We start from the raw sequence: 24705 nt of genomic DNA, 5'->3' as shown, positions 1-24705 counted from the left end.
AGTTATTTTCAGCACATAGATCGATGAAAGTAGCTATTATCTAGCTTCTAATATGACAAACATGCCAAGAAACGGCTCTATACCCAAGTAATTAACGAAAGAGAAGGTCGATGAAGAGAATCGATCAATGGATCATGGTTCAACTTGAAATGAGAGAGTGAGGTAAATTTAGAACATCGCCAGTCGGGTCGACGATATCGGGTAAATAGGTGCGGATGGAGCTTAATACAAAAAAAGCTTGTTGAAGATGTGAGTCCCTTTCCACCCCATCGCTGGTTGTCAAGGTGATCCACACACTGCTCAATATTAGAGAGAAAAAATCCACCTTTTACCTATGACTCGCTCCTGCTGGCACCACTCACCACGCCGTCCGTAGCGAAAATGAGCAGAGGCACGACAACAGCGCTCTTTTATAGCATTTCAGGCTCAAGAATAATGATGTGAAACCAAATGGTAAATTACAGGAATACTGTGAAAAATCACGCGTTTTTTCACATATGTCACGTAAAAGTCACGGGTTTATTTCACGAAGACAGTGATAACATTTCCACTTTTAATTTGCACATTTTTAATTTTTTTTTATTGAAAACTGGAAAAGTATTTATTTAGACATATTCGTAGCGTAATTTCCCACCGACATGTGTATTTGGATTTTAATTTCATATATAAATAATAAAAATATAAGCATTCAAAACCTAACACCTTTCCGTAACGGTTGACATTTTAGATTTTAGATTTACCCAAGTAACACAAACACAATCTTCTTTACAACCAAGTCCAGTCACACAAAGGTTATATAAACTGTTATAGAACATGTGTGTTGCTTGGCTACCTTCCCATAGGACGTAGTCTACGTCAACATTCAAATCAACATTGCGTACATATTCTAGTGTAAATAATCAAAATCTGCTACATATTCCACTAATGAATCACATGCGTTGGCAGTGGAACAAATTAGGCAGTGGAACAATATATCGTCTAGCGATTTGACGTCACGTGTACGCAATTGTGGTCTGATATAATTTAAAACTATGATGCATTTTCAAGTAACGACAACGAGCGCAGCCATTAAACCAAAGGACACTTGTGTTCTAAACGAGAGCGCACACATCCCTACCGATGTGCATTAATTTAAAAGCATCCTTAGGGATGTAACCTAGTCTTGGTCCTTTCTACCCACCCGCAGAATGACGGGCACATTACCTACATCCATTCCATATAAGTATGGTAAGTGTGCCAGCTTTAGCATTAGTGCTCCAGTTTTTGACTTACTTACCTTACCAATCAGGCTAAGGCCTTGTTGTCCTCTGCTGTCCGAAGAAGTCGTCTCCACTCTACTCGATCCATGGCCACAGTTCGCCAGCCTCGTAGTCTGCGAAGGGTCCGCAGGTCACCTTCTACTTGGTCGATCCACCTTGCCCGCTGCGCGCCTCTTCTTCTTGTTCCTGTTGGGTCGCTTTCTAGAACCATTTTCACTGGGTCGTCGTGCGGCATTCTTACGACGTGCCCAGCCCACCGTAGTCGCCCAATGTTTGCAATGTGGACGATGGATGGTTCTCCCAGCAGCTGGTGCAATTCGTGGTTCATTCGCCTCCTCCACGTTTCGTCATCCATCTGCACTCCACCGTAGATGGTACGCAACACCTTCCGTTCGAAAACACCAAGGGCGCGTTGGTCCTCCACGAGCATAGTCCAGGTCTCGTGGCCGTAAAGGACCACCGGTCTAATCAGCGTCTTGTAGACAGTCAACTTCGTGCGGCGGCGAATTTTATTCGACCGGAGCGTCCTCCGGAGTCCAAAGTAGGCACGATTCCCTGCCATAATGCGTCTTTGAATTTCTCTGCTGGTATCATTTTCGGCGGTCACCAGTGAGCCCAAATACACGAACTCATCGACCACCTCGATTTCGTCACCGTCAATCTGAACTCGGGGTGGGAGGCTAACATTGTCTTCCCTAGAACCTCTTGCTTTCATATATTTTGTCTTTGATGCGTTGATGGCAAGTCCAATCCGTCTAGCTTCAGCCTTCAGTCTGATGTACGTTTCCGCCATCATCTCAAAGTTCCGTGCCATAATGTCAATGTCATCGGCGAAACCAAGGAGCTGGATGGACTTCCTGAATATCGTGCCACTCGTGTCTATCCCAGCTCTTCTGATCACACCTTCTAACGCGATGTTGAACAGCAGACACGAAAGTCCATCACCCTGCCGTAACCCCCTTCGAGATTCAAAGGGACTCGAGAGTGTCCCCGATACTCGAACAACGCACGTCACTCGATCCATCGTCGCCTTGACCAATCGCGTCAGTTTATCCGGAAATCCGTACTCGTGCATAATCTGCCATAGCTGATCTCGATCGATTGTGTCGTATGCGGATTTGAAATTGATGAACAAATGATGTGTGGGCACGTTGTATTCGCGGCATTTCTGCAGAACCTGCCGAATCGCGAAAATTTGGTCCGTGGTAGCGCGGGCACCCATGAATCCCGCCTGGTATTGCCCCACGAACTCTCTTGCATATGGTGACAGACGGCGGCATAGAATTTGGGAGAGTACCTTGTAGGCGGCGCTCAGCAGTGTGATCGCGCGGTAGTTGCAGCAATCCAACTTGTCGCCCTTTTTGTAGATTGGGCATACGACACCTTCCATCCACTCCTCCGGTAATATCTCCTCCTCCCAAATCTTGGCAATTACCCAGTGCAGCGCTCTAGCCAGTGCTTCACCACCGTATTTCAATAGCTCACTTGGTAGTTGATCTACACCAGTTGCTTTGTTGTTCTTCAGCCGACCGATCTCCTCCTCAACTTCTTGAAGATCAGGGGCCGGTAGCCTGTCGTCTTCTGCGCGTGCTCCAAGGTCTGTTGCCGTGCCACCTTCGTTTTCTGCTGCTTCACCGTTGAGGTGCTCATCATAGTACTGCTTCCACCTCTCAATCACCTCACACTCGTTCGTGAGAAGGTTACCGTCCAAGTCCTTGCACATATCGGCTTGCGGCACGTAGCCTTTGCGCGAACTATTTAGCTTCTCGTAGAACTTCCGTGTGTCGTTTACGCGGTACAAATTTTCCATCGCCTCGCGATCTCGATCTTCCTGCTGACGCTTCTTCCTTCGGAAAACCGAGTTTTGTCTGTTCCGCGCTTGTCTGTATCGCTCCACATTCAATCTCGTGCGGTGTTGCAGCATTCTCGCCCGTGCTGCATTCTTCTCCTCTACTAACAGTTTGCATTCGCCGTCAAACCAGTCATTTCTTCGGTCCGGGATTGCAGTACCTAGTGCCGCTACAGCAGTACTACCTATGGCTGAACGGATGTCCCTCCAGCCATCTTCAAGAGAAGCTGCGCCAAGCTGCTCTTCCGTGGGTAGTGCAACTTCCAGCTGCTGCGCGTAGTCCTGGGCAGCTCCGGTGTCCCGTAGTTGCTTAATGTTGGGTCGTGGCGTTCGACTTCGACGTGTGTTATGCACCGTCGAGAGTTTTGAGCGCATGCATACTGCAACTAGGTAGTGGTCCGAATCTATGTTCGCACTGCGGTACGTGCGGACGTTGATAATGTCGGAGAAGAATTTCCCGTCGATTAGAACGTGATCGATTTGGTTTTCTGTGTGTTGGTCAGGTGATCTCCAGGTGGCTTTGTGGATATCCTTGCGGGGGAAAAAGGTACTTCGAACTACCATACCCCGGGAGGCTGCAAAGTTCACGCATCGTTGGCCGTTGTCGTTCGATACGGCATGCAGGCTGTTTGGCCCGATTGCCGGTCTATACATTGCCTCCCGTCCTACCTGAGCGTTCATGTCGCCGATGACGATTTTGACGTCCCGTTGCGAACAGCCGTCGTACACCTGCTCCAGCTGCGCATAGAACGCTTCTTTCTCGTCGTCGGGTCTCCCTTCGTGTGGGCAGTGCACGTTGATGATGCTGTAGTTGAAGAAACGGCCCTTAATCCTCAACTTGCACATCCTCGCGTTGATCGGCTGCCAACCAATCACGCGTTGGCGCATCTTACCCAGCACTACAAAGCCGGTTCCCAGCTCGTTGGTGGTGCCACAGCTCTGGTAGAAAGTAGCCGCTCGATGCCCGCTTTTCCATACCTTTTGTCCCGTCCAGCAAAGTTCCTGCAGTGCTACGACTTCGAAGTTGCGTGGTTGAAGTTCGTCATAGATTAATCTATCGCAACCCGGGAAGTTTTTGACCCTAGGGTCTAAATCAAATTAGAAATGAAATTACCATGGCTTTATTTACGTATGTAAAGTTAATGCCCCTAATGTCGATTTAAGTGTCCCTAATGTTAAGCTCATACATAAATTTCGAAAGAAAGCATTTTTTTGCCGTTTGTTAACTGGCAACCATTGTATTGTCCAGAAGACGCATTGTTCTAAGAAAAATTGAAGAAAATGAGAATTTTATCGATGGGCCTAAATGTCACTAAAAATAATGAAGATCACATGCGACGTAATCTGTTTCAAACAATAAAAAATGGAGCATGTAATGAAATTTTACATCTTTTAGTATCCCGAGTAGCACATGTCCGTCACAATAAGTTGCAGTAACTTGTTTATGACTGATATAAGTTGTATAGAAGTTGCCACAACCGATTTGTGACAAGCGTGCTACTAGGGATGTAACTGGTTCAATCATTTAAATGTACAAGCTTGGCATGTAAGTTTACATGCAAGTCAGTGAGTTTCCATGTTAAATTATGTAGATTTACACGTTTTTACCTTGACAAAAAGTTTACATGAAAAATATGGATTTCTCAATACTTTTTTTTGTGAACATAAGAACTATTTCCCCTATATAGCAAAAAAAAAATGTGTTCTAACCTTGTATTGAAATAAATTTGGCAAAGCATGGAAAAATGATAAATTTAAGATAGGGCCAATTAGAGGACCACTAGGGCCGAAAAACTGGCACACTTACCATAGCTTCAACAAGAGTCGTTGTTGTTCAACGTTTTACCACGGGATGTGTGCGATTTTGAATGGTTTCTTGATGTTTGTATGTATTTGAAAATGTGGCTTTCCCAGAATACGAGCTGAGCTCTCAATGATACCTTTTTGTGTTTGATTTCATTTAGCTCTACAGCCAGGTTCCTTGGGATTGATGGAATGTGTTGGGTTTTTTGTATGTGTGGATTTAATTAAGTTAACAAGGTACAGCACACTCAATCCCTTCATATCACAACCACCACCACCACCACCATCTCCACCCATCCTTAGCAGAAGCCGAAGCAGAGGAGCAAATGAAGCATCTTCTTCTTCTTTTGGCTTTATTACGTAAACACTGGGACTTAACACCACCTCTCAATGTTGTGTTCTTCGAGCACAGTTGTTAATTGAGAGCTTTCTAAGCCTGTACAATTTTTGCATTAGCATAATTGTGTGGCATGTACAATTATATTATTCTATGCTCAGGGAAGACAAGAAATTTATCAATACAAAAATTTCTAGGACTGGACCAAGAGTCGAACCCAACCACTTTCAGCATTGATTTGCTTAATAGCTGCGGATTTACTGACTGAGCTAAGGGAGTCCCCAATAAGTATGTATACCTTAAAACACTTCCGGCTGAGTTTGAAGTGGGATGGAGGGAGGAAAATCCAGATTTTTCCGTTTTTGCATGATGTTGGTTCTAGTATGTCGTACAAGGAAAGTGAATGTAAGCGAAAAAGACGAGTGTGCACAGCAGGAACAGTGTAGGGCTGACAGTGGAAGATAATTTTCGAGCACATCGTCAGACGGGATGGAGTCGGTCAAGTGAAAAAACCTGTCAGTCAGCATGACTCTTGTTCACTGTAGGTGCTGAGCTCGGAGAGGGAGGATGATGCGAAATACGAGGTTTCATTAATTGAAATCGAGGCAGGTCAGATGAAGCAATTTAGATTACTTGCCCGGGTGGGTAATTGGAAATGAATGCAACCTAGATTGTAGTTTTATTAGAATCTAGTTGTGGGTGTTCTTTCTTTCTATCATGGCGGTGTTTAGCAAAGAGTGTTGAGCCAAGTGTACCAGTATTTAGTTTTTATTCATACAAATAGGATAGACACATTCATTAATGATTTTTTTTTAATAATGGATGTTTAAAAACACACAAACACACAATTTTGAAAGATAAATCTTAAGTAGGAATGGCCTCTCGACATTTGGAAACTTCATGATCTTCTAATCCAAAGACATATGAACGCATTCAAATCGGAGAGTGCTGTTTGTTTGTTCCTTTGAAATAGTTGCTCATATTTTTTGGAACAATATTTAAGCTACCTAGAAATCAATTCACTAAAATAGATACAGTACTGGTCAAAATAAAGTGCGCACCTCTGATAATGACATGTTTTCCCGATTTTCTCAATAAAAACAGTTTTTTAAAGTGTTCGAACGAAGTTACCATTATAGATTTACTTTCGGAATATGCTCATGGGAGTGGTTACCTATTTGATAACAACATTAATTATTTTCTGAGTGGTCAAAATAAAGTACGGCTGACAATAAATTCAACATTGTTAATGCTTATTCTTAAAAGTAATACTTAGTAAGACCACCTTAAGCTTCAATGACGGCTTGCAAGTGTCTTGGCATACTTTCAACAAAAGGTTTTTGATGTGTTGAGGGTTAACTTCCATCCAGGCCTTTTCCAGGTCTTCATACAGTTTTTAACGGTTTGTTACATCTCCTTTGTCAACATTCTGATCCAAAATAGATCATAAGTTTCCAATGCGATTCAAGTCAGGGCTTTGGGCCGGCCATTCCAATAGTTGAACACGTGAGGCACGGAAGTAAGCACAGGTTTTGTGAGCGGTATGCTTGGGGTCGTTGTCTTGCTGAATACCCTAGTAGCACGCTTGTCACAAATCAATTGTAGAAACTTATATACGACTTATTTCAGTTATAAACAAGTTGCTGTAACTAATTGTGATGAAAGTGTGCTACTCGGGTATAAACTTTTTATCTAAGCCAACTTTACGGGATGACTCCTTTAAATTTCAATTCAAAATGCTGATGTAGGAGTCTGCCTTCATTATTCCATCTATTTTAACTAGATTTTCCACACCAGACCACGCAAAGCATCTGGGCAAAGTTAAGACGATTTTGATCCAACAAAAATCATAATCATTCTTAAATGAATATTGAAAAGGATGTAAACAAACCTGTTCACTTTTCGAATCAATGGTGATTGTTGGGTCAAACCACCTTTAAACTTTTTTTTTTTTTTAATTTTTGATGATGATATGACAGTGATTTACCACCCATTGTAGCACCTAAACTAAGTCCAACAGCAGTGGGCTCTCTTCTCTGTTTGTCTTGATAAAGCTTTATAACCTCTGAACAGATCGATAGGCAAAGGCGCCATACGCATCTACGTAACAATAAAGAATCTCCTACTAGCAACTTGTTCTGCCAATTGGTCAAATAGACAAGCCCTCAAACAGGAAGACGCCCCAATGAGTGGGGAGAAGAGCCTGCCCTTTATCCACGAAATGTTATTAACAGGGAGTTGGCATTCCCACTCTCCCCGTCCAAATCGCTTCAATCGGGTGCTGTTGGATCGTCCTTTACCTTTTATATATGTATTTCAATGTATATACGAGTTGATTGTTATGATTATTGTCAATAATATTTACATTTCGATGAATATCGTGATACTTATCATTACAGATACCAATCTTGAATCGTAGACCAGATCCATCAACAATACACTCGTTCCGAGACGGGGCTCTGCGATAAAACCATCTTCTTTTTGCATGCAAACGAAAATGAGATACAGCCAGGATTATTTTTTTTTAAGTATAAGTAATAGTTTTATCTAAATACCCAAGTTACCATATTGTGTCTCAGTGACATTGTCTCATTCTGAACCCACATTCAAAGCTACTTGGTGACTATTTGGTTACTTGGATACTAATATAAGATGTTGTGCAAGTACCACAAGTTCAACAACGCCCAACTTTGGACAGCTCAATGTTTATCCCATCCATTCTTTGAATCAGCGAGCACCAACTTGATTATCCGCTAGGAAACACCAAATAATATATAGAGATAAATCTCAAAAACACAGTTTTAACTAATAATATTTTATAAACCTCCGCGCTCTGCCTCTGTTAACCCAAAACCCTCAAACTGATTCAAAGATTATAATATAGAGCATACAAAAAAATGTCCACCTGCACTGTATTGTCCTTTCAGAAATCATAAGACCCTAACCCACTTACTTGGCCAGACTTCAGCATCAACCGGTGGGCAGTGCACTCTACACTCCAAGTTCCCTTTGTTTCAAATTCATCTCTAATTTTATACTTTACCCATTGAGTGTTGATGAATCACACTACAAATTGTGACCGAGCGCGGACTTAAAGTTGCTAGACTATTAAATAATTGTGGTCCTTTCTAGGATTACATTTATATAAAAAATCCATTTTTTGCCAATGTCCACCGAAAATAAATAAAACTACTTTATGACTTAAAGTGCATTAGTTTCGGGAGCATTTTAGTGTTAGAGTTTTTAGTTTTTTAGTTAGTTTTGATCCGTAATCAGCAATGTCAAATTAAAAAAAATTTCAAAAATTTCGTTCTCGAGTTTTCTTTATTTATTCAAAGGAGGGATGTTTCTCAGAGTCTTATACTATGTTAATCATCGATCGAGTTTCCACTTGCTGCAATTATGGCCTCCACACGCTTCTGGAATGCACACTGGATCCATTTCTCTCCAGGTACGGGTCAATGTTTGTCTGAGGCTTGCTGTACTCGGGTGGCGTTTAGAACAGGCCTTGGTCTTCATGACGCGCCATATTGAGTAATCCAGCGGATTAAGATCGGGGCTGGATGGCGGCCACATATCCTTCGCTCAGAACGGAAGATGTTCCAGCAACCACTTCTGAGTGCGGTTCGAGGTGTGGCACGGAGCCCCATCTTGTTGAAATACAACATTTGGCTTCGGACCGTACTGTTCATTGATTCGCTTTAAATGGTACAATAGTGTGCGCGATTAAACGTCAAAAAGCTCTATGTTAGATGTATGATTCGTCAAGTTTATACAACTCAATGTTTCAAATGAGGTAAACTATTTATCTTATAATTACAAAAACAAACTTTAATTACAATTATGTTCAAATGCAAAATAAAACTTGAAAAATCATCGTCAATCCCTTTATTTTTGGGCAGGGCCAGACAATGTGAATCTGATTTTGATCAGTGAACGGCCACCATATGGTAGATTCTCTCACTATAAACCTGTCATTTCTAGCCTATCTGAACTATTTAATAAATGGAAACCATAACATGGGTTACGCTCCCCCTAAGCGGGCCCTCCGCATCCTATCTCTGTCTTATCTCAAATACCAAATGCCAATGGTTTGAATGTATCAATATATAAATTGGAAATGACGTTCAATCAAATAAACCCATAATCCACTAACTTGGCCAGGCTTCAGAATCGTCCAGTGGGCAGTGCGCTCTACACTCCAAGTTCCCTTTCTTTCAAATTCACCTCAAATTTGATATTTTACCCGTTTGAGTGTTGATTAATCACAATGAAACATTATAACAGAGCACGAACTTGACGTTACTAGAGTATTAAATAATCTAGGTCTTATTTAGGATTATATCTGAAAAATCCAAATATGGCCAACACCCACTCTTTAACCCTTTTTTTTATTTTTAAACCTTAACTTTCGCTGTACTTTTGAGCAGTTTCTTGTTTTGAGAGACCTCAGTGATGGTCTTTAACCATAAGTTTTCGGTTTTGGACGGACATTTGTCTGTTTTTCATTTTATCTGATTGAATTGTGCACAGGTTATGACAGATCAATAACAGATTGCATTTTTTGACGTTTCCATACAATTAGAGGGGTAGGATACCATCTTGGTCTATACTACATATACTCAGAGGGAGAGATGAGCGGAGAGAATATTTTGAGCCAACAACATTCCAATTCGAATTTTTCCGAGCATTTCTTACTCTTACTAGAATAAACTTGAGAGTATTGCAATCGAACAGAAATTCAATCACCTTTATGTTTTGTGTGCTTCTCAAATTCAACTAATTTTTGGAACCAAAAAAAAAATTCTAACTCTATTGATTAATTGATCTTCGTTGGTTAATAAATGGCACCAAGAAATTTGCAAAATATTGCAATGCAATCAATTATTATTTTGCACGTAAATCGAATCAAAAATAAAAGTCATTTGAAATGCTAGTCTAGCAAGAGTTGCAGAACAAATCCCTGCTGCCGAATTGTATTTTGTTTTCTCCGCCTATCTCTCCCTCTGAGTATTTCTAGTCTATAAAACGTGTAGAATTGGAGGCCTGAATGTATTGGTGCACTTCGTTTATCATTCACTCGGCTTTCATTCCGCTTCGCACTATTGATCACCCTTGTAATCATAACGTTTGTTTCGATCGGCGCCAGGGTTGCCAAAAGTAAATCTGTGTTTTTACCCAAAAAAATCTTTTCATCTTAGTTTTTGTCCAGAAAATCTGTGATGATATCTGTAATCACAGACAAACAGACATAACTTTCGCAAGTTGTTCATCGAACAATCATTTAACGGACAATTTGAAGGTATCGTAGTTGGTAGTACCGTCATCTGTGGCGCTCATAGTCAATTTCCTTGCGTTTGACGTTTACACACTACCGCCATCTCTTCAGTGTAGTGCCCACCACAGTATTCTCAACAGATGGCGGTAATGTTTTAGCAACGGTGTTTTACAGTGAGAAATATTAAATGAGTTGTCTGTTTGTCTGTGCTGTAATGATAATTTAAAAATTTCCTTTGAAAAGTGATTGAGTCATTTTTCTGATAGAGACAAAAAATAGATAACAATATATGTATCATAAATTGCTTATGGTTTGGCAAAAAAGAATACCTCTGACAGTTCTCATTCTCTTTTTTAATCCCGCAAAGAAAAGCAAGATATTTAAGTTGGTGATGGTTAATAATGTTTTGTTTTTGAATATCTCAAGTTTTTTTTTCTAGGAACACGCAATAAGATTTAACTCCGACGCAGGCAACGTCTGTACTTAAATTAATTCCATTAACTACTGCTTTAATTACATTAATTACAATGTGTAGAACATTAACTACTTTTTAAGTCCATTAATTACAGTCGACTTTTCATAATTAAAGTTCATTAATTACATTTTCAATACTTTCACCTACATCAAGTACGGATAGTTAATTTAAATTATCGTCAGGACTACTTCAAAACTCATTCATTACTTTAAGTACTTTTGATTGCATTTGTATTGTTCTTTGTATTGCGTGCCCCTCGATTTTTTTTAATGTCTGATCATATGTTAAAAATCTGTGTAATCTGAATCCGATTCTTGGTTTTAAAAACTCTGAAAAATCTGTAGAAATACAGAATTATCTGTAGTTTTGGTAACTCTGATCGGCGCTTGCATAGGAAATTTAATATGGACTATAAAATTCATTTATGTTTCCAAAATTTATGAATGATCTGCCACTGAATGTTGAGATAATTTATTGATTATTTAATTATCACACTGTATGCAATGAAATAGCAACCTGCTTGTAAATTTTTGCCTGTTTTCAAGTAAAGAGTTATCATAAAAAAAAAACAAATCGCCAGCTGATATTTCCCGACAAAAGAATACAATCAAGCAAAATCATCATGCAAAACTAGCTAGGGTTTGTTTTACTTCTTATTTCGCAAATTTGCTTTCGAGTGTTATGACGTCATCACTGCGTCTCCCGCAAAGTTTACATTCTACTAACACATACATACGTCAGGGCTAGATCTCCACACCTTGTATATACCAGGTTGGTACACGGAGATGAAAAACTACCCAAAATTAAGTACTTTTCCTTCAATTCCCGGCTTCAGCCCTATAAACTAAATTTGAGTAAATCACATACAGTAGTTCTCATTTAACACCAGCAAAACAAAATACATACTCTTAAGTATATTCTATCCTAATATAAGTTCAATGTACGTAAATTTGAGAATATGCAGTTTACTCAAAAGTAACTCATTGTGCTGAACTATATCGTTGGGTCACTTCTCTCGTTTCTTCTTTTTAACAACAATAACAAGTGCAAGTGAGAGAATTAAGTAAAAAGAACTCACATTTTGGGTAGTATTTTTTCTCTGTGTAGGAAACAATTCAAACGCAATGCACTGAGCTAAATAGTCGTATTATTGTTAGCGCGTACTTTATTTTGTCCAGGCAAAAAAGGCGAATAGCGTGTAATATCTGTTAAATATACTAAAAATAGCACAATTTTCTCACAAATTTCAAATGCAAATACTTTGTGTTGAAAAATATACTGCAATTTGAACATTATGACAATGGGTGCGTACTTTATTCTATCCAGTACTGTATATCTTGATCCAGTTAACAGGTAGCTTCTTGCTTTTTCCTTCAGAAAAGAATAATCTGAATAAAATTTCCACGACTGCACTGTAGGAAATGACGAAATGAGAACAATTTTGCCAAAAGTCTGACCTTTTGATTTTAACCTTAAAATGTTATCAGAAGATTTTCGTTTATGAACATCCTCCACAATTTGAACGTAACAAAATTAATCATGTCTTCCCTAATAAAATTTTGATGGAAATTTTGCTTTACGACGCGTTCGGGGTATCATCCAAACTATTTTTGGAATAGTTCTATTATTTGGGTTATCGTTCGTTTATGGTAATTTTTGTTAGGGTTATTATCATAAAAATAAAAAAAAAATCCCTTATTAACCTTTTTCAGTTATTCTACTAAAACGCTCATCAATCAATTTAGATTACTTTTTTTGTTGAGATAGAGGAATTATATCTTCAGCAAAGTTGTAGAAAATGTCTAAAAAAGCAAGTTGGCTGAAAAAGCAAAATTCTTTGTTCAGTATTTTCAGAGTTGTGGAGTATTTTTTATGGTTACTCCCTTAAATTTATTTTTTCGGTCATATCTTTTTAGCGATTTATTTTTTTAGCACATAATGTTCTAGACGATTATAACAACTGCAAAAAGTGAAGTAAGTCGCTATAATGTTTCAATGATAAGTTATAGCACATTTTTCATATATTTTTTTTAACATCATGCACTTATAGGAGAGAATGGCCTCGTGAAGACAGAAAAACTACCCATCAGCTTGAAGCTTAGGTCATAAACTGTAAAGTTATTTAGGTTTGATCTGTCGTCTTCCAACCATATTTCGAAGGAAAGCCTTTTTTGCCAGCTTTTCACTAGCAAAAAAAAATATCCATTTGCGTTGTCCAGATGCCGTATTGTTTTTATCAATTTCATTTAATTGGAAAGCTCAAACGCGTTAGCTTTACCGATCCGATAATTCATTGTTCATTGTGTGTAACAAAATTCACTTATTTCTATGTTTAGTAGGAGTTGAACCGAATATTCGCGGCTAACCTGAGGTTAGAGGGGTACACAGTCGAAGTATAGATTCAGAGGAAGAGCTTGGGAGTGGGGTTTTGTTGTATCATTAGAGCGTTGTCGTCAATGACGCATTCAAGCTGATATGTAGTATTACCAACTGGTGGAAACTAACGATTTTAAATTGGCTCACTACTTGAATAGCCTATTGGACCCAAGTACATCTGTAAGCGTACCCCATTCTATTCGAAGTTCTAAAACTACACTATGTTTGTTTTGTTTCGCTATGAAAGTTTGACCGATAAAATAAGGGGTTCGTGGAATTTCCTTTGTTTCGAGGGGTGCATCAATTAGCTTGGGACCAAAAATAAGTACGCCTCTAAATGAGCTCAAGTTTTGGGAGAATTACCAGGACCTTTGATTTGAAATCAATTAATATTGGTGGAGCGAAATTGATTGTTTGAACCACACTGATAGGTGTACGGACATAATTATTCAGTCCTCATCATGCTCTCTTGCCGTGCCGACCAATTTGCTCTTTGATGAAGGAAGTGTTACTACTATCTAAAGCTACAACGAATTTAAACAGCAATCCTCTGTGCTACATATTACCTGTAAAATTTCTACTTTTTTCGATTCGTATTCCTCTTCGATCCTTGTTTGGACCCTACCCGAGATAATCCTGCTTGGACATCGATTTAGAAAATTCTTTTTCGTTCCTTCGGGTTCTGCTGGTTCACAGAAATCTTAGCATTCATCGACATTTCTCAAATAAGAAGAAGCAACATTCGCAGCTCTCAAACATAAACACAACATGAAACAAATCACACAATCGATTAATAGCTATCATTCCTCCAAGCCTCGGTAGAAGACGGATCGAACTGCTTGATGCATTCGACCCGATCCGTCGGATTATCAATTGTATCACTCAAGCTATTCTGGAAATTATTGTGGAGACGGGTACCCTCATGAAATGAAGTAGTGTAGTAGTCCATACCCAAGTATCAATTTTGGTTTTATAAGGTTTCTGGAGACCATGATTTAGACTTGTAGCATGTTTTAAAACCTTGATAAAACTTCCAATGTTACTTGGGTATGTTGGTTGGAGGATCTTCTTGTGCCGATGCGTTGAAATGCAGTTTTCATTTACCTTTCTATTTAAATAGCTTCAGATTTCTTCAATTTCTCTTGCCAACTTCCATCTGACTTGTTGTTTTAAATGTTGTCTTGAATGTTTTATGTGTCGTCATGCGAACAAGGTCTCCAACTCGGGCTTCAAGGAACGATTTTGGTTCAGTGTTCGAAAATCCCAAAAGCAGCTGTCAGTGACGATTGTCAATTTCGGTTGTCAACTCTGACGCGAAATGCTAATTTTTCTCTGAACTGGCAATAGTAATCTGCTTGGAAGTCGATTTGGAGAAAAAATTTCTACCGCCATGGTGCCTAAACGCAAAAGAAAACGAAATCTCTTGATTCCCCTTCTGTTTAAATCATTCAGGCAAAACTTCATTGAACAATCTCAGTTTACTTCCAAGAAGGAAAAGGTTATTGTTATAACCACTTCCGATTTTCATTCTCTTCGCACGGAACTTTTGAACTTCGTTAAATTGAAGTTGGGTAAATGCCGTGTATTGGCTGAAACCTTGGACGGATTCAAACGTCTTCTCAAGTATGTACTGAGAAGCAACACAATTTTCTTTACATACGACAGCAAAACTGAACGTGTGTTCAAGGTTGTCTTGAAAGGTCTGCCCAGTGGTGAATCCCTAGATCAGATTAAAGATGAATTGAAAAAAAGCCAGTTAAGCCAGACAAAATAATCAAAATGAAAATGAAATCCCGTTCTGGCGATTTTCGCATTGGGATTTCTAATGATTTGTATTTAGTTCACTTCAATTCTAGTGTACTAAATAACTTTAAGGCCTTAGAAAAAGCTAGCCTTATGCTGCATGTCCAAGTGAAGTGGGAACACTTCAGGAAGACTGGAAGAAATTTTCCAAAACCTCAGCCAGTGCCACAATAAAAAAATGGTACATGCCAGCTAAATGCATGAAATACGTGTTGTCATTCATGATGAATTGACGTTTAAAGTCATTGTTTACGTTTCGAGATAGACCCTTCTGACTTTTTTAAACTGATTTATTGTTTCAAGTTTTTAAAGCTTCAGTGTTCCATGCACGGAAAAACAAAACCATCCATCGATTAATTTCTTGAAACTTATTATTTAGTATGTGTTTGATGTCTGTGAGCTGGGCCTCCCTCCATATTGAGGACCCTGGCTTAAGCCCATCTAAGCATACTTTCTCATATGCATGTATCCTGCTCATCACATTGTTTCTTAGGCTGTGTTTCATTTGGTGAATTTTCTCTGAAATTTGATACTTAGAAAATAAATTTAAATGTTCGAAAATCCCATTGTTTTTGATCGGCAGATTTTAGAGAACGTGTCTCTCAAAATGTTGCTATTATAGCAGGTTTATTTGAAAATTTCCATGTGTCCAATATAAGTGTATATTCACTAAATGGAGCACTTTAGTGAATTATCACTTACATTGGACACATGGAAATGTTCAAATAAACCTGCTAGAATAGCAAACTTATTTCTGACAGACAAGGAACCAGTTTTGAGAGACACGTTCTCTAAAATCTGCCGGTCAACGACAATGGGATTTTCGAACATTTAAATTTATTTTCGTAGTATCAAATTTAAAAGAAAATTCACCAAATGAAACACATCCTATCTTAGTATCTTCTAAAACTAATATTTTTTCAATGTAATGAACAAACTACCATAAGCCGTGTTTTTTAACAGTGCGAAGGAGTATGGTACATATAGGTACATATAAGAGAATCCTGCAGAGAAACAAGGATCCTACCGAATGCTTCAACTTGTGTGGCACCAACGTTACGAAAATCACATCGTTCGTTCATTTAAATGTAGTACTCATGGTACCGTATGTAGTAGAGGCAACCGTGCTTGTGCTGGAACTAAAACCCTCATGCTGAGAGTCCTTATCGGTGTGCTGTCTTTCATGAAGTGCTGAAACCACCGTGGCCATTCCCTCCGAGAGTTTAACTACTGTTATGTTGCCGTGACGTAAGTTTTTCGTTTAAACTCATCAACATTGCACGATAAAAGCATGTTTCCACAAGAGCTACTATAACGTCTGCTCTTGTGTGTAGCTGGCTCTAGATACATGCAATGGAAGCTTTGCGGAAAATCTTCTTACCTTGATGATAGCATCGCCAACAAACAGCTGACCTGTTGCATCGGCAGCTTGGTCCTTGTAGATCCTGGATATCAGTATCGGAAGTTTGTGCTCGGCACCGCCCTTTATGCTTAAACCTAGACCACCGACCTTTTGCCGGGTGATTTGTACCATGCGTTCCTGTAAAATAAAGAAAATTGAAAATTTAGCTTATCCACCTGTTTGACTACTTGACAGAAAGAACCACTGCAGCATTCCACCGTGACATGCCTCGGCTAATTAGCACATTGTCGGCGAAGGTCTGTGGGCTGCCCTCCAATGACAGCTTTACCAGTTTTCCCACATAGAAGCACGCGCTCTCATAATCAGCAAACAAATTCGCACGCATAAATTATTACCCATATGTTAATGGTTCCACATCCATACATTTCCTTCGCCACCCTTCGTCCGTCTGCAAAACCAGGTGCGAAGGGGGACACCCGGCCCAAGACAACTAATTTGCATACCACTCTGTGTTCACGTGTGGGATGCCATCGAGTTACCTAGTTAATGCGCTCGGATAAAAATGAGTGTGAAAACTGTTGCAACCAACTCGCTTGTCAAAGTACATTTTTTCCATCCCAAAGCATGCATGTATCCATTTCAAAAATAAGTTGCTCAAAGGTTCGCAGCCTGATGTCAACTGCATGAATTGATTTATTAGACCCTCTGCAAATATGCCAACAACGGCAATAGATCATGAATGCGTTAACGCCAACGACGACGATGTGTGATCAAACCCGTTTCGAACGCGGTTTGAGGTGGGTTTATTCTGCGATTAAAATAACCACTCCCGTCCGGTACCCAGGAGATTAAGCTGAAGCTACTCCCATAATCAGGCAAATTATTTGCGACGACCTCTGCGGATGCGTTCCACCACAATCGCATGCCCTTCTTCTTGTTGGGTTGACACGTTCCAGCTAAAGCTGATGTCCACTCTCAACTTCATGTTCTTTGAGACACTTCCACATTTTTTAATTGATAGTTGCCATTTTCTGATGTTGTAAATGGACTGGCCTGGAATTCGAACTCACCATCACCGGAATGGTCTGCATTATTTCCACCCTCTTAACACATTCGACTAGTTTGAGGCCCCAATCTCAAGCCTAGGCATGGCTTTATGGCAAACGGCCGGTTGTTTGTCGATGGTTAATGACACTTTGAGGTACTGTTTGCTTTTGGGATTGGTTGTGGTGTGAATGGAGATTACCGTATGTAATTAACAAATGTTGTGTTTATTTCACATCAACACAGGCAATTACAAAGGAACATTAAATTGGGTCTGGTGCGGTACTGTTCATATTCAAATTTCGAGCAGCAAAATTTCATTGCGTGTTACTGTTCATATTCTGATAATTACTTAAACAAATTTGTTTGCTGTGCCGCTTTCTAATCTCTATATTCTATTTATTTTTACCGAATTTGTGTTAGCTTCCAAAAAAGGTTTGGAACTCAGCTCTTATTTTTAAAATTTCGTGTTCCTCAGGTCAGAGAATCGCGTTTTAATTGGTTTTGCAAATCCCACCAAATAACTTTCATGCTACGATCACGAGGTCTTTGATAATATTGCCTACGGACATTTTTCAGATGGATCAAGAGGCAGCTTTTTCTTCAACTATAGAAGTAGAAGAGACTCTAGAGCATTATTAACATAATCTGGTTTGTAAAGGAATATTTGGATCAAAGTTATATTCCATAAATGTTCGATATTGCTTCCAATCAGCTCTATGGTAATTGAAAGTAGAGCTGTTGGGATTAGACATTATTTCTTGGGTTATTTCAAATGTTACTGGAAGATGATTAGAACCGAAACCAGCATGAGTAACTAATTGGCTACAAAGTTGACATGTATCAGTTAAGACCAAATCAATAGTTGAGGGATTTCTTACTGAAGAAAAGCATGTTGGGCGTTTGGATATTGAATAGTGTAATAACCTGCAGAACAATCATCAAACAGAATATTACCATTTGAATTGCTTTGGGGATTATTCCATGAGCGGTGATTTGCGCCTTAAAATCAACAATAATGAAGAATTTTGACCTATGACGGGTAAGTTTCTGAAGGTCTCCCTAAAGACACGTCCTCCGCTGGCGTACGCATTGAATTGGCGAATAACCAGCTATAAACGTAAGTTGTCCTAATTTTGTTTCGACAGATACACCCAAAGTTTCAAAAACTTTGGTTTCAAATGAAGAAATAATTGATGTTTGATACGTTTATAAACAATGATGGAAACATCACCGCCAGCTCCATCAAGCCGATCATTTTTATAAATTAAATATTTTTCGTCCCTTTTAACCTTATGGCCAGCTTTAAGGAACGTTTCAGTTATAGCGGGGATATGCACGTTATGAACTCTCAGAAAAAAAAGTTCATCTTCATGATCTCTAAGAGATCGTTTATTGCAATTGGGAGACGAACCAGCCCAGGGCTAAAAGTCTACTTAATAAAGATATATAAAAAAAATATATTGCAATTCAAAATATTTAATGATTTAAATCCATTACTGAATTGAAAAATCATGACTACATTATTAGAAAATTTAACTACAGTTTGAAAAGCATCAAACATGGAGTTAGTTTTCAGCATATCAGTAATCATGTCATGTAAACATTCCATTTAACAAGTGTTTATAACAGAACAAAAACGTTCGCAGAGAAATGTCACCTTAGGTGAATGAATGCTTACAACCTGCAGAAATTGACACACACTTTATTTCACACCAACATGTCCAGTCTCTAGTCGCTATATTCATAGTCTGGTGGATAGAATCTCGGGAACCAATTGAGCTGTCAAATAGCGGAACTAATCAAGCAAATCACGACCAACAACAGAAAAGAGCACATCAGATATTGTAAACAAAATTTCGGAAACTGTTTTCTTGTAACTCAAGGCTCGCCTACACAAACCGATGAAATCTTTAGGTTGTAGAAAGTTTCCCCTAACCGATGATGCTGGTAATTTATCTTCGATTGGCGATTAAAGAATAATCAACGTTTTATTTATAAAAGTTGATAGTACCTTTTCAATTGTTGGTCTATAATATATTGAAATGGTTCCGTTTTATCGTAATTCTATCCGCCAGACTATGAATATAGTTCAGTCGTGTTTAGTATGCCGTCTAAACAGGAAGAACTGTGCGCGCACATTGTGGAATCCAAGAGCAAATTTTCATAACGTCGAAAGTAACAAAGGTAAACAAAGTCGAGCTATCAGTGTCAATCGATGCTCCTGCTATATCTTACTAACTTAAAGATCCTGCGCACCTCCAGGGGTGCAAAGGACCTTTGTGAAAGATTTCCATTCTAGGCTATACTATAATGTTTTGAGCCAAATGAACTGACAAAATCTGAGGCAATCGGACATACCGAACACTCGGATTTATCCGAATATTTCTTATTCTTACTAGAATAAATTTTAGAGTATTGCAATCGAACAGAAATTCAATCACCTTTATGTTTCGTGTGCTTCTCAAATTTAACTAGTTTTTGGAACCAAAAACAATATTCTGACTCTATTGATTAATTGATCTTTGTTGGTTGATGAATGGCACCAAGAAATGTGCAAAATATTGCGATGCAATCAATTATTATTTTGCACGTAAATCGAATCAAAAATAAAAGTAATTTGAAATAGTTCAAGATGCTTATTTTAAATAACAGACTAAAGTGGTAATTTTTATACGATAGATGGAGGAGATGAAAGTCCAGAGTTGATAGTTCCGTTAGAGTACGGCAGTGTGAAAATTGCATATAGAAAGTAGATAGCGAGCTAGGACAACTTATAAGGAACGTACACATCGGTTTTTTCATCTCTCTTTACCAAACTCCCCCTTTGGAGAGGGATGGTGAGGGGTGTCCCCCCCCCCCCTGCCACCACTGGCAAAAAGAGATGAAAACCGACCGCTCAAGTACCAACGATGTGTTTGAAACAGTTCTACCGATTTTTTACCGCACTTCAGTTGTTATTTGAAGGAAGGTATCCAGTCGTAGTTTTGGAAATTGCAACTATTGTTTACCCCTACACTCAAAAAATTCACCCCTCACCATCCCTCTCCAAAGGGGGAGTTTGGTAAAGAGAGATGAAAAAACCGATTTGTACCTTCCTTAAAAGTTGTCCTAGCTCGCTATCTACTTTCTATATGCAATTTTCACACTGCCGTACTGTAACGGAACTATCAACTCTAGACTTTCATCTCCTCCATCTATCGTATAAAAATTACCACTTTAGTCTGTTATTTGAAATTAGCATCTTCAACTATGTAAATCGTTGACTTCACGAAGAAGTAATACTAAACATATAGTCAAAGTAATTTGAAATGCTAGCTTCTAGCAAGGGGTGCAAGATAATTTAGGAACAAATCCCTGCTGCCGAATTGTATTTTGTTTTCTCCGCCTATCTCCCCCTCTGTGTATTTCTATTGGAGACCGCATGAATCGAGGATGCGACATACCGAGCTGCGGTCCAATGCAAGAAAATTGAGAAAGAAAAATGTGAAGTTTGTTAGTGAGTGGAATTAATCATGTCAAAAAAAAAAAAGGTTTCCGAGAGGGGAGGGGACTCGAACCACGAACGTTGCGGTTTTCAAACCTATGCTGTCTCCACTGCTCTCTCCATGCTTCGGGATATAGATAGGCTAAAAGCAAGCAAGGAGCGCTCATTTCCTCTCATGCTCGACTTCGTATGCTTTTCTGCAGGATAGATTCGACGCAAGTGTGTGCGTCGTTCTACAATGTTATAAATAAAAAGCTTACTGGTACAGTCGAAAGCGTATAGACAGACTGACTTAATCAACTCACTTGAATTGAAAAAAGTTGAACCGGGCTCAAATTTTCAAGCCAATTGAATTCAACTGAGTTGTTCATATGACTCGCCTAATCTAAACCCAGCTTTACATCGTCTGCAAGGTATACTTCTAACATTCGCTGAGATGTTCATGAACAGAGGATGATAGGAAATGGAACTAACATTCATTGTAATAAATTTTTGGTTTGCGTGTAGCTTTAGATTGGCCCCGCCTTTAGAAAATGGGCACCAATCATGTTAGGCAGTCCGAATTACCGAAGTAATAATCATGTACCCATCATTTCAAACTGTACATTGGACTATTTTTGACCTTTGATTATCTTAAATAAATTAAAGTAAAGGGTGTCCACGATGAAATTGCCACACACAAAATTGATTCGCAAAATTCGAGTTTTCATCCGATTGCCATCAAATTTTCAGGGATTGAGAAATAACTATTAAACTTCATTTTACCATTTTACTCGTATTTTATTTACAGTCCATACGCAAATGCCCGCACCTTGGCCTTAACCCTGGCCATAAGATTCTGCACAACCTGTGAATCAACCGTTTTTTGCATGTAAACCCATACTTTCTTCAGTTCCTCGACTGTCTTCACTACCTTAGGTCGTTTAAGAAGGTGCTGCTTCATAATCGCCCAGTACTTCTCGATGGGGTGGAGCTCCGGAGTGTTGGGAGGGTTGAACATTTTCGGCACGAAATTGACCTTATTGTCCGCATACCACTTCAGCACGTCCTTGGAGTAGTGGCATGAGGCCAAATCCGGCCAGAAGATTGTTGGGACGTTGTGGGCCTTCAGGAGAGGAAGCAGCCGCTTCTGGAGGCACTCTTTTATGTACACCTGTCCGTTCATCGTGTCCTGGGTCACGAAAGGTGCACTCCGCTTCCCGCACGTGCAGATGGCTTGCCAAACCAGGAATTTCTTCGCAAATTTGGACATCTTCTGAGTGCGGACATGCTCCGGAACGCTGAACTTATCCTTGGCCGTGAAAAACAGGTTGCCGGGGATCTGTTCCCGACCAGAACGTTATAACAAAATTATATCATGATTATATCAACTTCTGTTATACATAATAACCGCTGATATAATCTTGTTTTAAGAGCTCTGTGGTTAAATGAGGAATAAAAAATCATCATGGTATTTGACATAAAATTGTTACATAATTTGTTCGAATAAAAATTAAAACAACCTTTTAACTAAGTTTGTTAGCATTAGTAGCACGAAAAATTAAACGGTTTGTTTTATTTTAATTTTTGTTTTGTTTTAGCCTTAAGCCGGTTGTAGAATTTAAATTTATTTAAGGGCTACGGAAAAGTTTTTCACATGGAATTGGGTTAATAGGTTTAATGTCAGCCTAAGTGTCCCTAATATTGGGCCCATGAATAAATTTCGATGGTAAGCATTTTTTGATAATGATAAACTAAAAATCAAACATATTCATTTGTATTGTCCAGATGATGCATTTTTCTACGAAAAATTTTAGAACGGGAGATTTATATTAAATCCATAGGCCAAAGTTAGTGCTTTTCCTCCTATTTTTACAGCATTCTCTTCTCAGATCAGTAGTCTTCTGATTGGGATGCTAAGAATTAAATAAATTATTACATTCAACTCTCTTTTACTCGATCTCTCCTTAACTTGATTCTCCCTAACTCGATGGAAATCCAGGGGCCTCATTTCGCAAGTCGAATCAAACTACCTAGCCCAAAGCGACTAGGCTACTATATATTGATTCCGTAATACCTGAAAATATTACGGTGGTGATTAAGAATGCACAACTAGCATAATAAAATTGGTATTGTCACTGCAAGACGCTTCTGATCAAAAGGCTGCGCAATAATAGTGTGAATCAATGATATATTCGCTCATACACGGAATCCAAAAACATAAATTAACAGTTCAGTTGCGTTCTATGAATTTTGGCTTGCACCTTTTGAAATAAATATTTTGCAATTTGTGAAAAACAATATGTTTTTGATGATATACAAATAACAATGATCAATGGAAAATTGCAACACTAACCGTCGAACATTAGCAATCAAAACAAACCTCAAATATATCTTTAATTTGCAATGGTGTGGGAGACAGATCTCAACGCATAACCAAACAAAATGTGCAACTAACACTGTATTAGAATTCAAATAGTGCATATGCAATGAATGAATCGCTTTCATCTTATTTAAGTTTTGTTACATATACTTAAATTAATTACTTTCATAGAGCTAAGTTTAATGCTTATGCTACTTTATAATCAGAAAAAATAAAATTTATTTTTAGGGAGTGCAATGTAAACGGCAATATTTGAGAATTATAACAAACTTTGTTACAAATATATTTAGCCGTTTACGTCAGTGCAGAAAGAGTGCAGAAAGTGAGAGGTGTTGGGAACACACGATTTATTTTTAACTCAGTTGCCGGCGCCAGCGAACTAAGAAGGCTCTGCCTGGCATACACAAAAGGTAAGCGCATCTATTCCTTCGATAACAGTAGATATAGACTAGATGGTAAAGGCACCAGATTTTCCTCTAGCCAAGATTGTTAAACGTCTGGGTTCGAATCCCTGTGGCAGCTATATAGACGCTTTTTGTGTTTGTGATGCAGGCTAAAAGGAAAGAGAGTGAGGGGTGCTGTGTTGTGGTTGTGGGGGGTTGGGGTGATTTTTTAAATATTTTAGCAACAATCTAAAAATAGAAAACACTCAAAAAATATGTTACCCAAAACCGTGTTATAAAGTCCAGTTCATACCTTTTTAATTTTTACCCTAATGGGTTATTTTGCAACAAGGTGTGTTAAAAATATGATATAATCCTAACAATAGTTGTTATATTCTTGATAGTATGTGGAAGATTTCTTGTTATATTTTTTGTTATTTTAACTACAAACGGTACATGTTTTATAACAGACCACGTTACGAATAATTTTATATCTCAGTAACACAGTGTGTATTATGTCTGATACTTCCTTCTGGTCGGATTTGAAGTCGGCCTTCACATATGTTTCGTCGTCCATGATGCAGCATTCAACTTTCGTCAACATGTTGAGGTACAATTTCCTGGCACGGGTTTTGGCGGACTTGTTCTGCTTCTCGTCGCGATTAGGGGCCTTTTATACCTTGAACGTTCGAAGCCCAGCCTTAGTTTTGGCTTTCTGGACAAAACTTCGGCTTAGGTGCAGCTTCTTAGCCACATCCCTAACGGAGGCGTTCGGATTTCGGTTGAAGGCCCCAACTACGCGGTTGTGATTTTTGGTGTTGTACGGAATACTTTTTCCTTCACTTCTGGGCTTCCGATCGGTGGTCAACCGTTCCTCGAACCGCTT

At 38.9% G+C, this 24705-nt stretch overlaps 1 protein-coding gene across 1 annotated transcript in view; it reads right to left on the bottom strand.

Moving 5' to 3' along the window:
* The window catches only part of LOC135711100 (gamma-1-syntrophin-like), a gene marked incomplete at its 3' end in the record, with an annotated part of 197425 nt that overhangs the window by 6814 nt on the left and 165906 nt on the right, over positions 1-24705 (bottom strand). Inside the window, exon 4 of the mRNA XM_065233840.1 lies at positions 16562-16720. Coding sequence (XP_065089912.1) covers positions 16562-16720 — 159 coding nt within the window. The remainder of the gene's footprint in view (positions 1-16561; positions 16721-24705) is intronic.

The sequence above is a fragment of the Ochlerotatus camptorhynchus genome, unplaced genomic scaffold (genome assembly GCF_037179485.1).
Source record: "Ochlerotatus camptorhynchus isolate MF236.1 unplaced genomic scaffold, CSIRO-AGI_Acam_v1.1 ptg000419l, whole genome shotgun sequence".
In the NCBI taxonomy this organism is placed as follows: domain Eukaryota; kingdom Metazoa; phylum Arthropoda; class Insecta; order Diptera; family Culicidae; genus Ochlerotatus; species Ochlerotatus camptorhynchus.
Note: the sequence above shows the minus strand (reverse complement) of the source record. Positions and strands in the feature narration are given on the sequence as shown.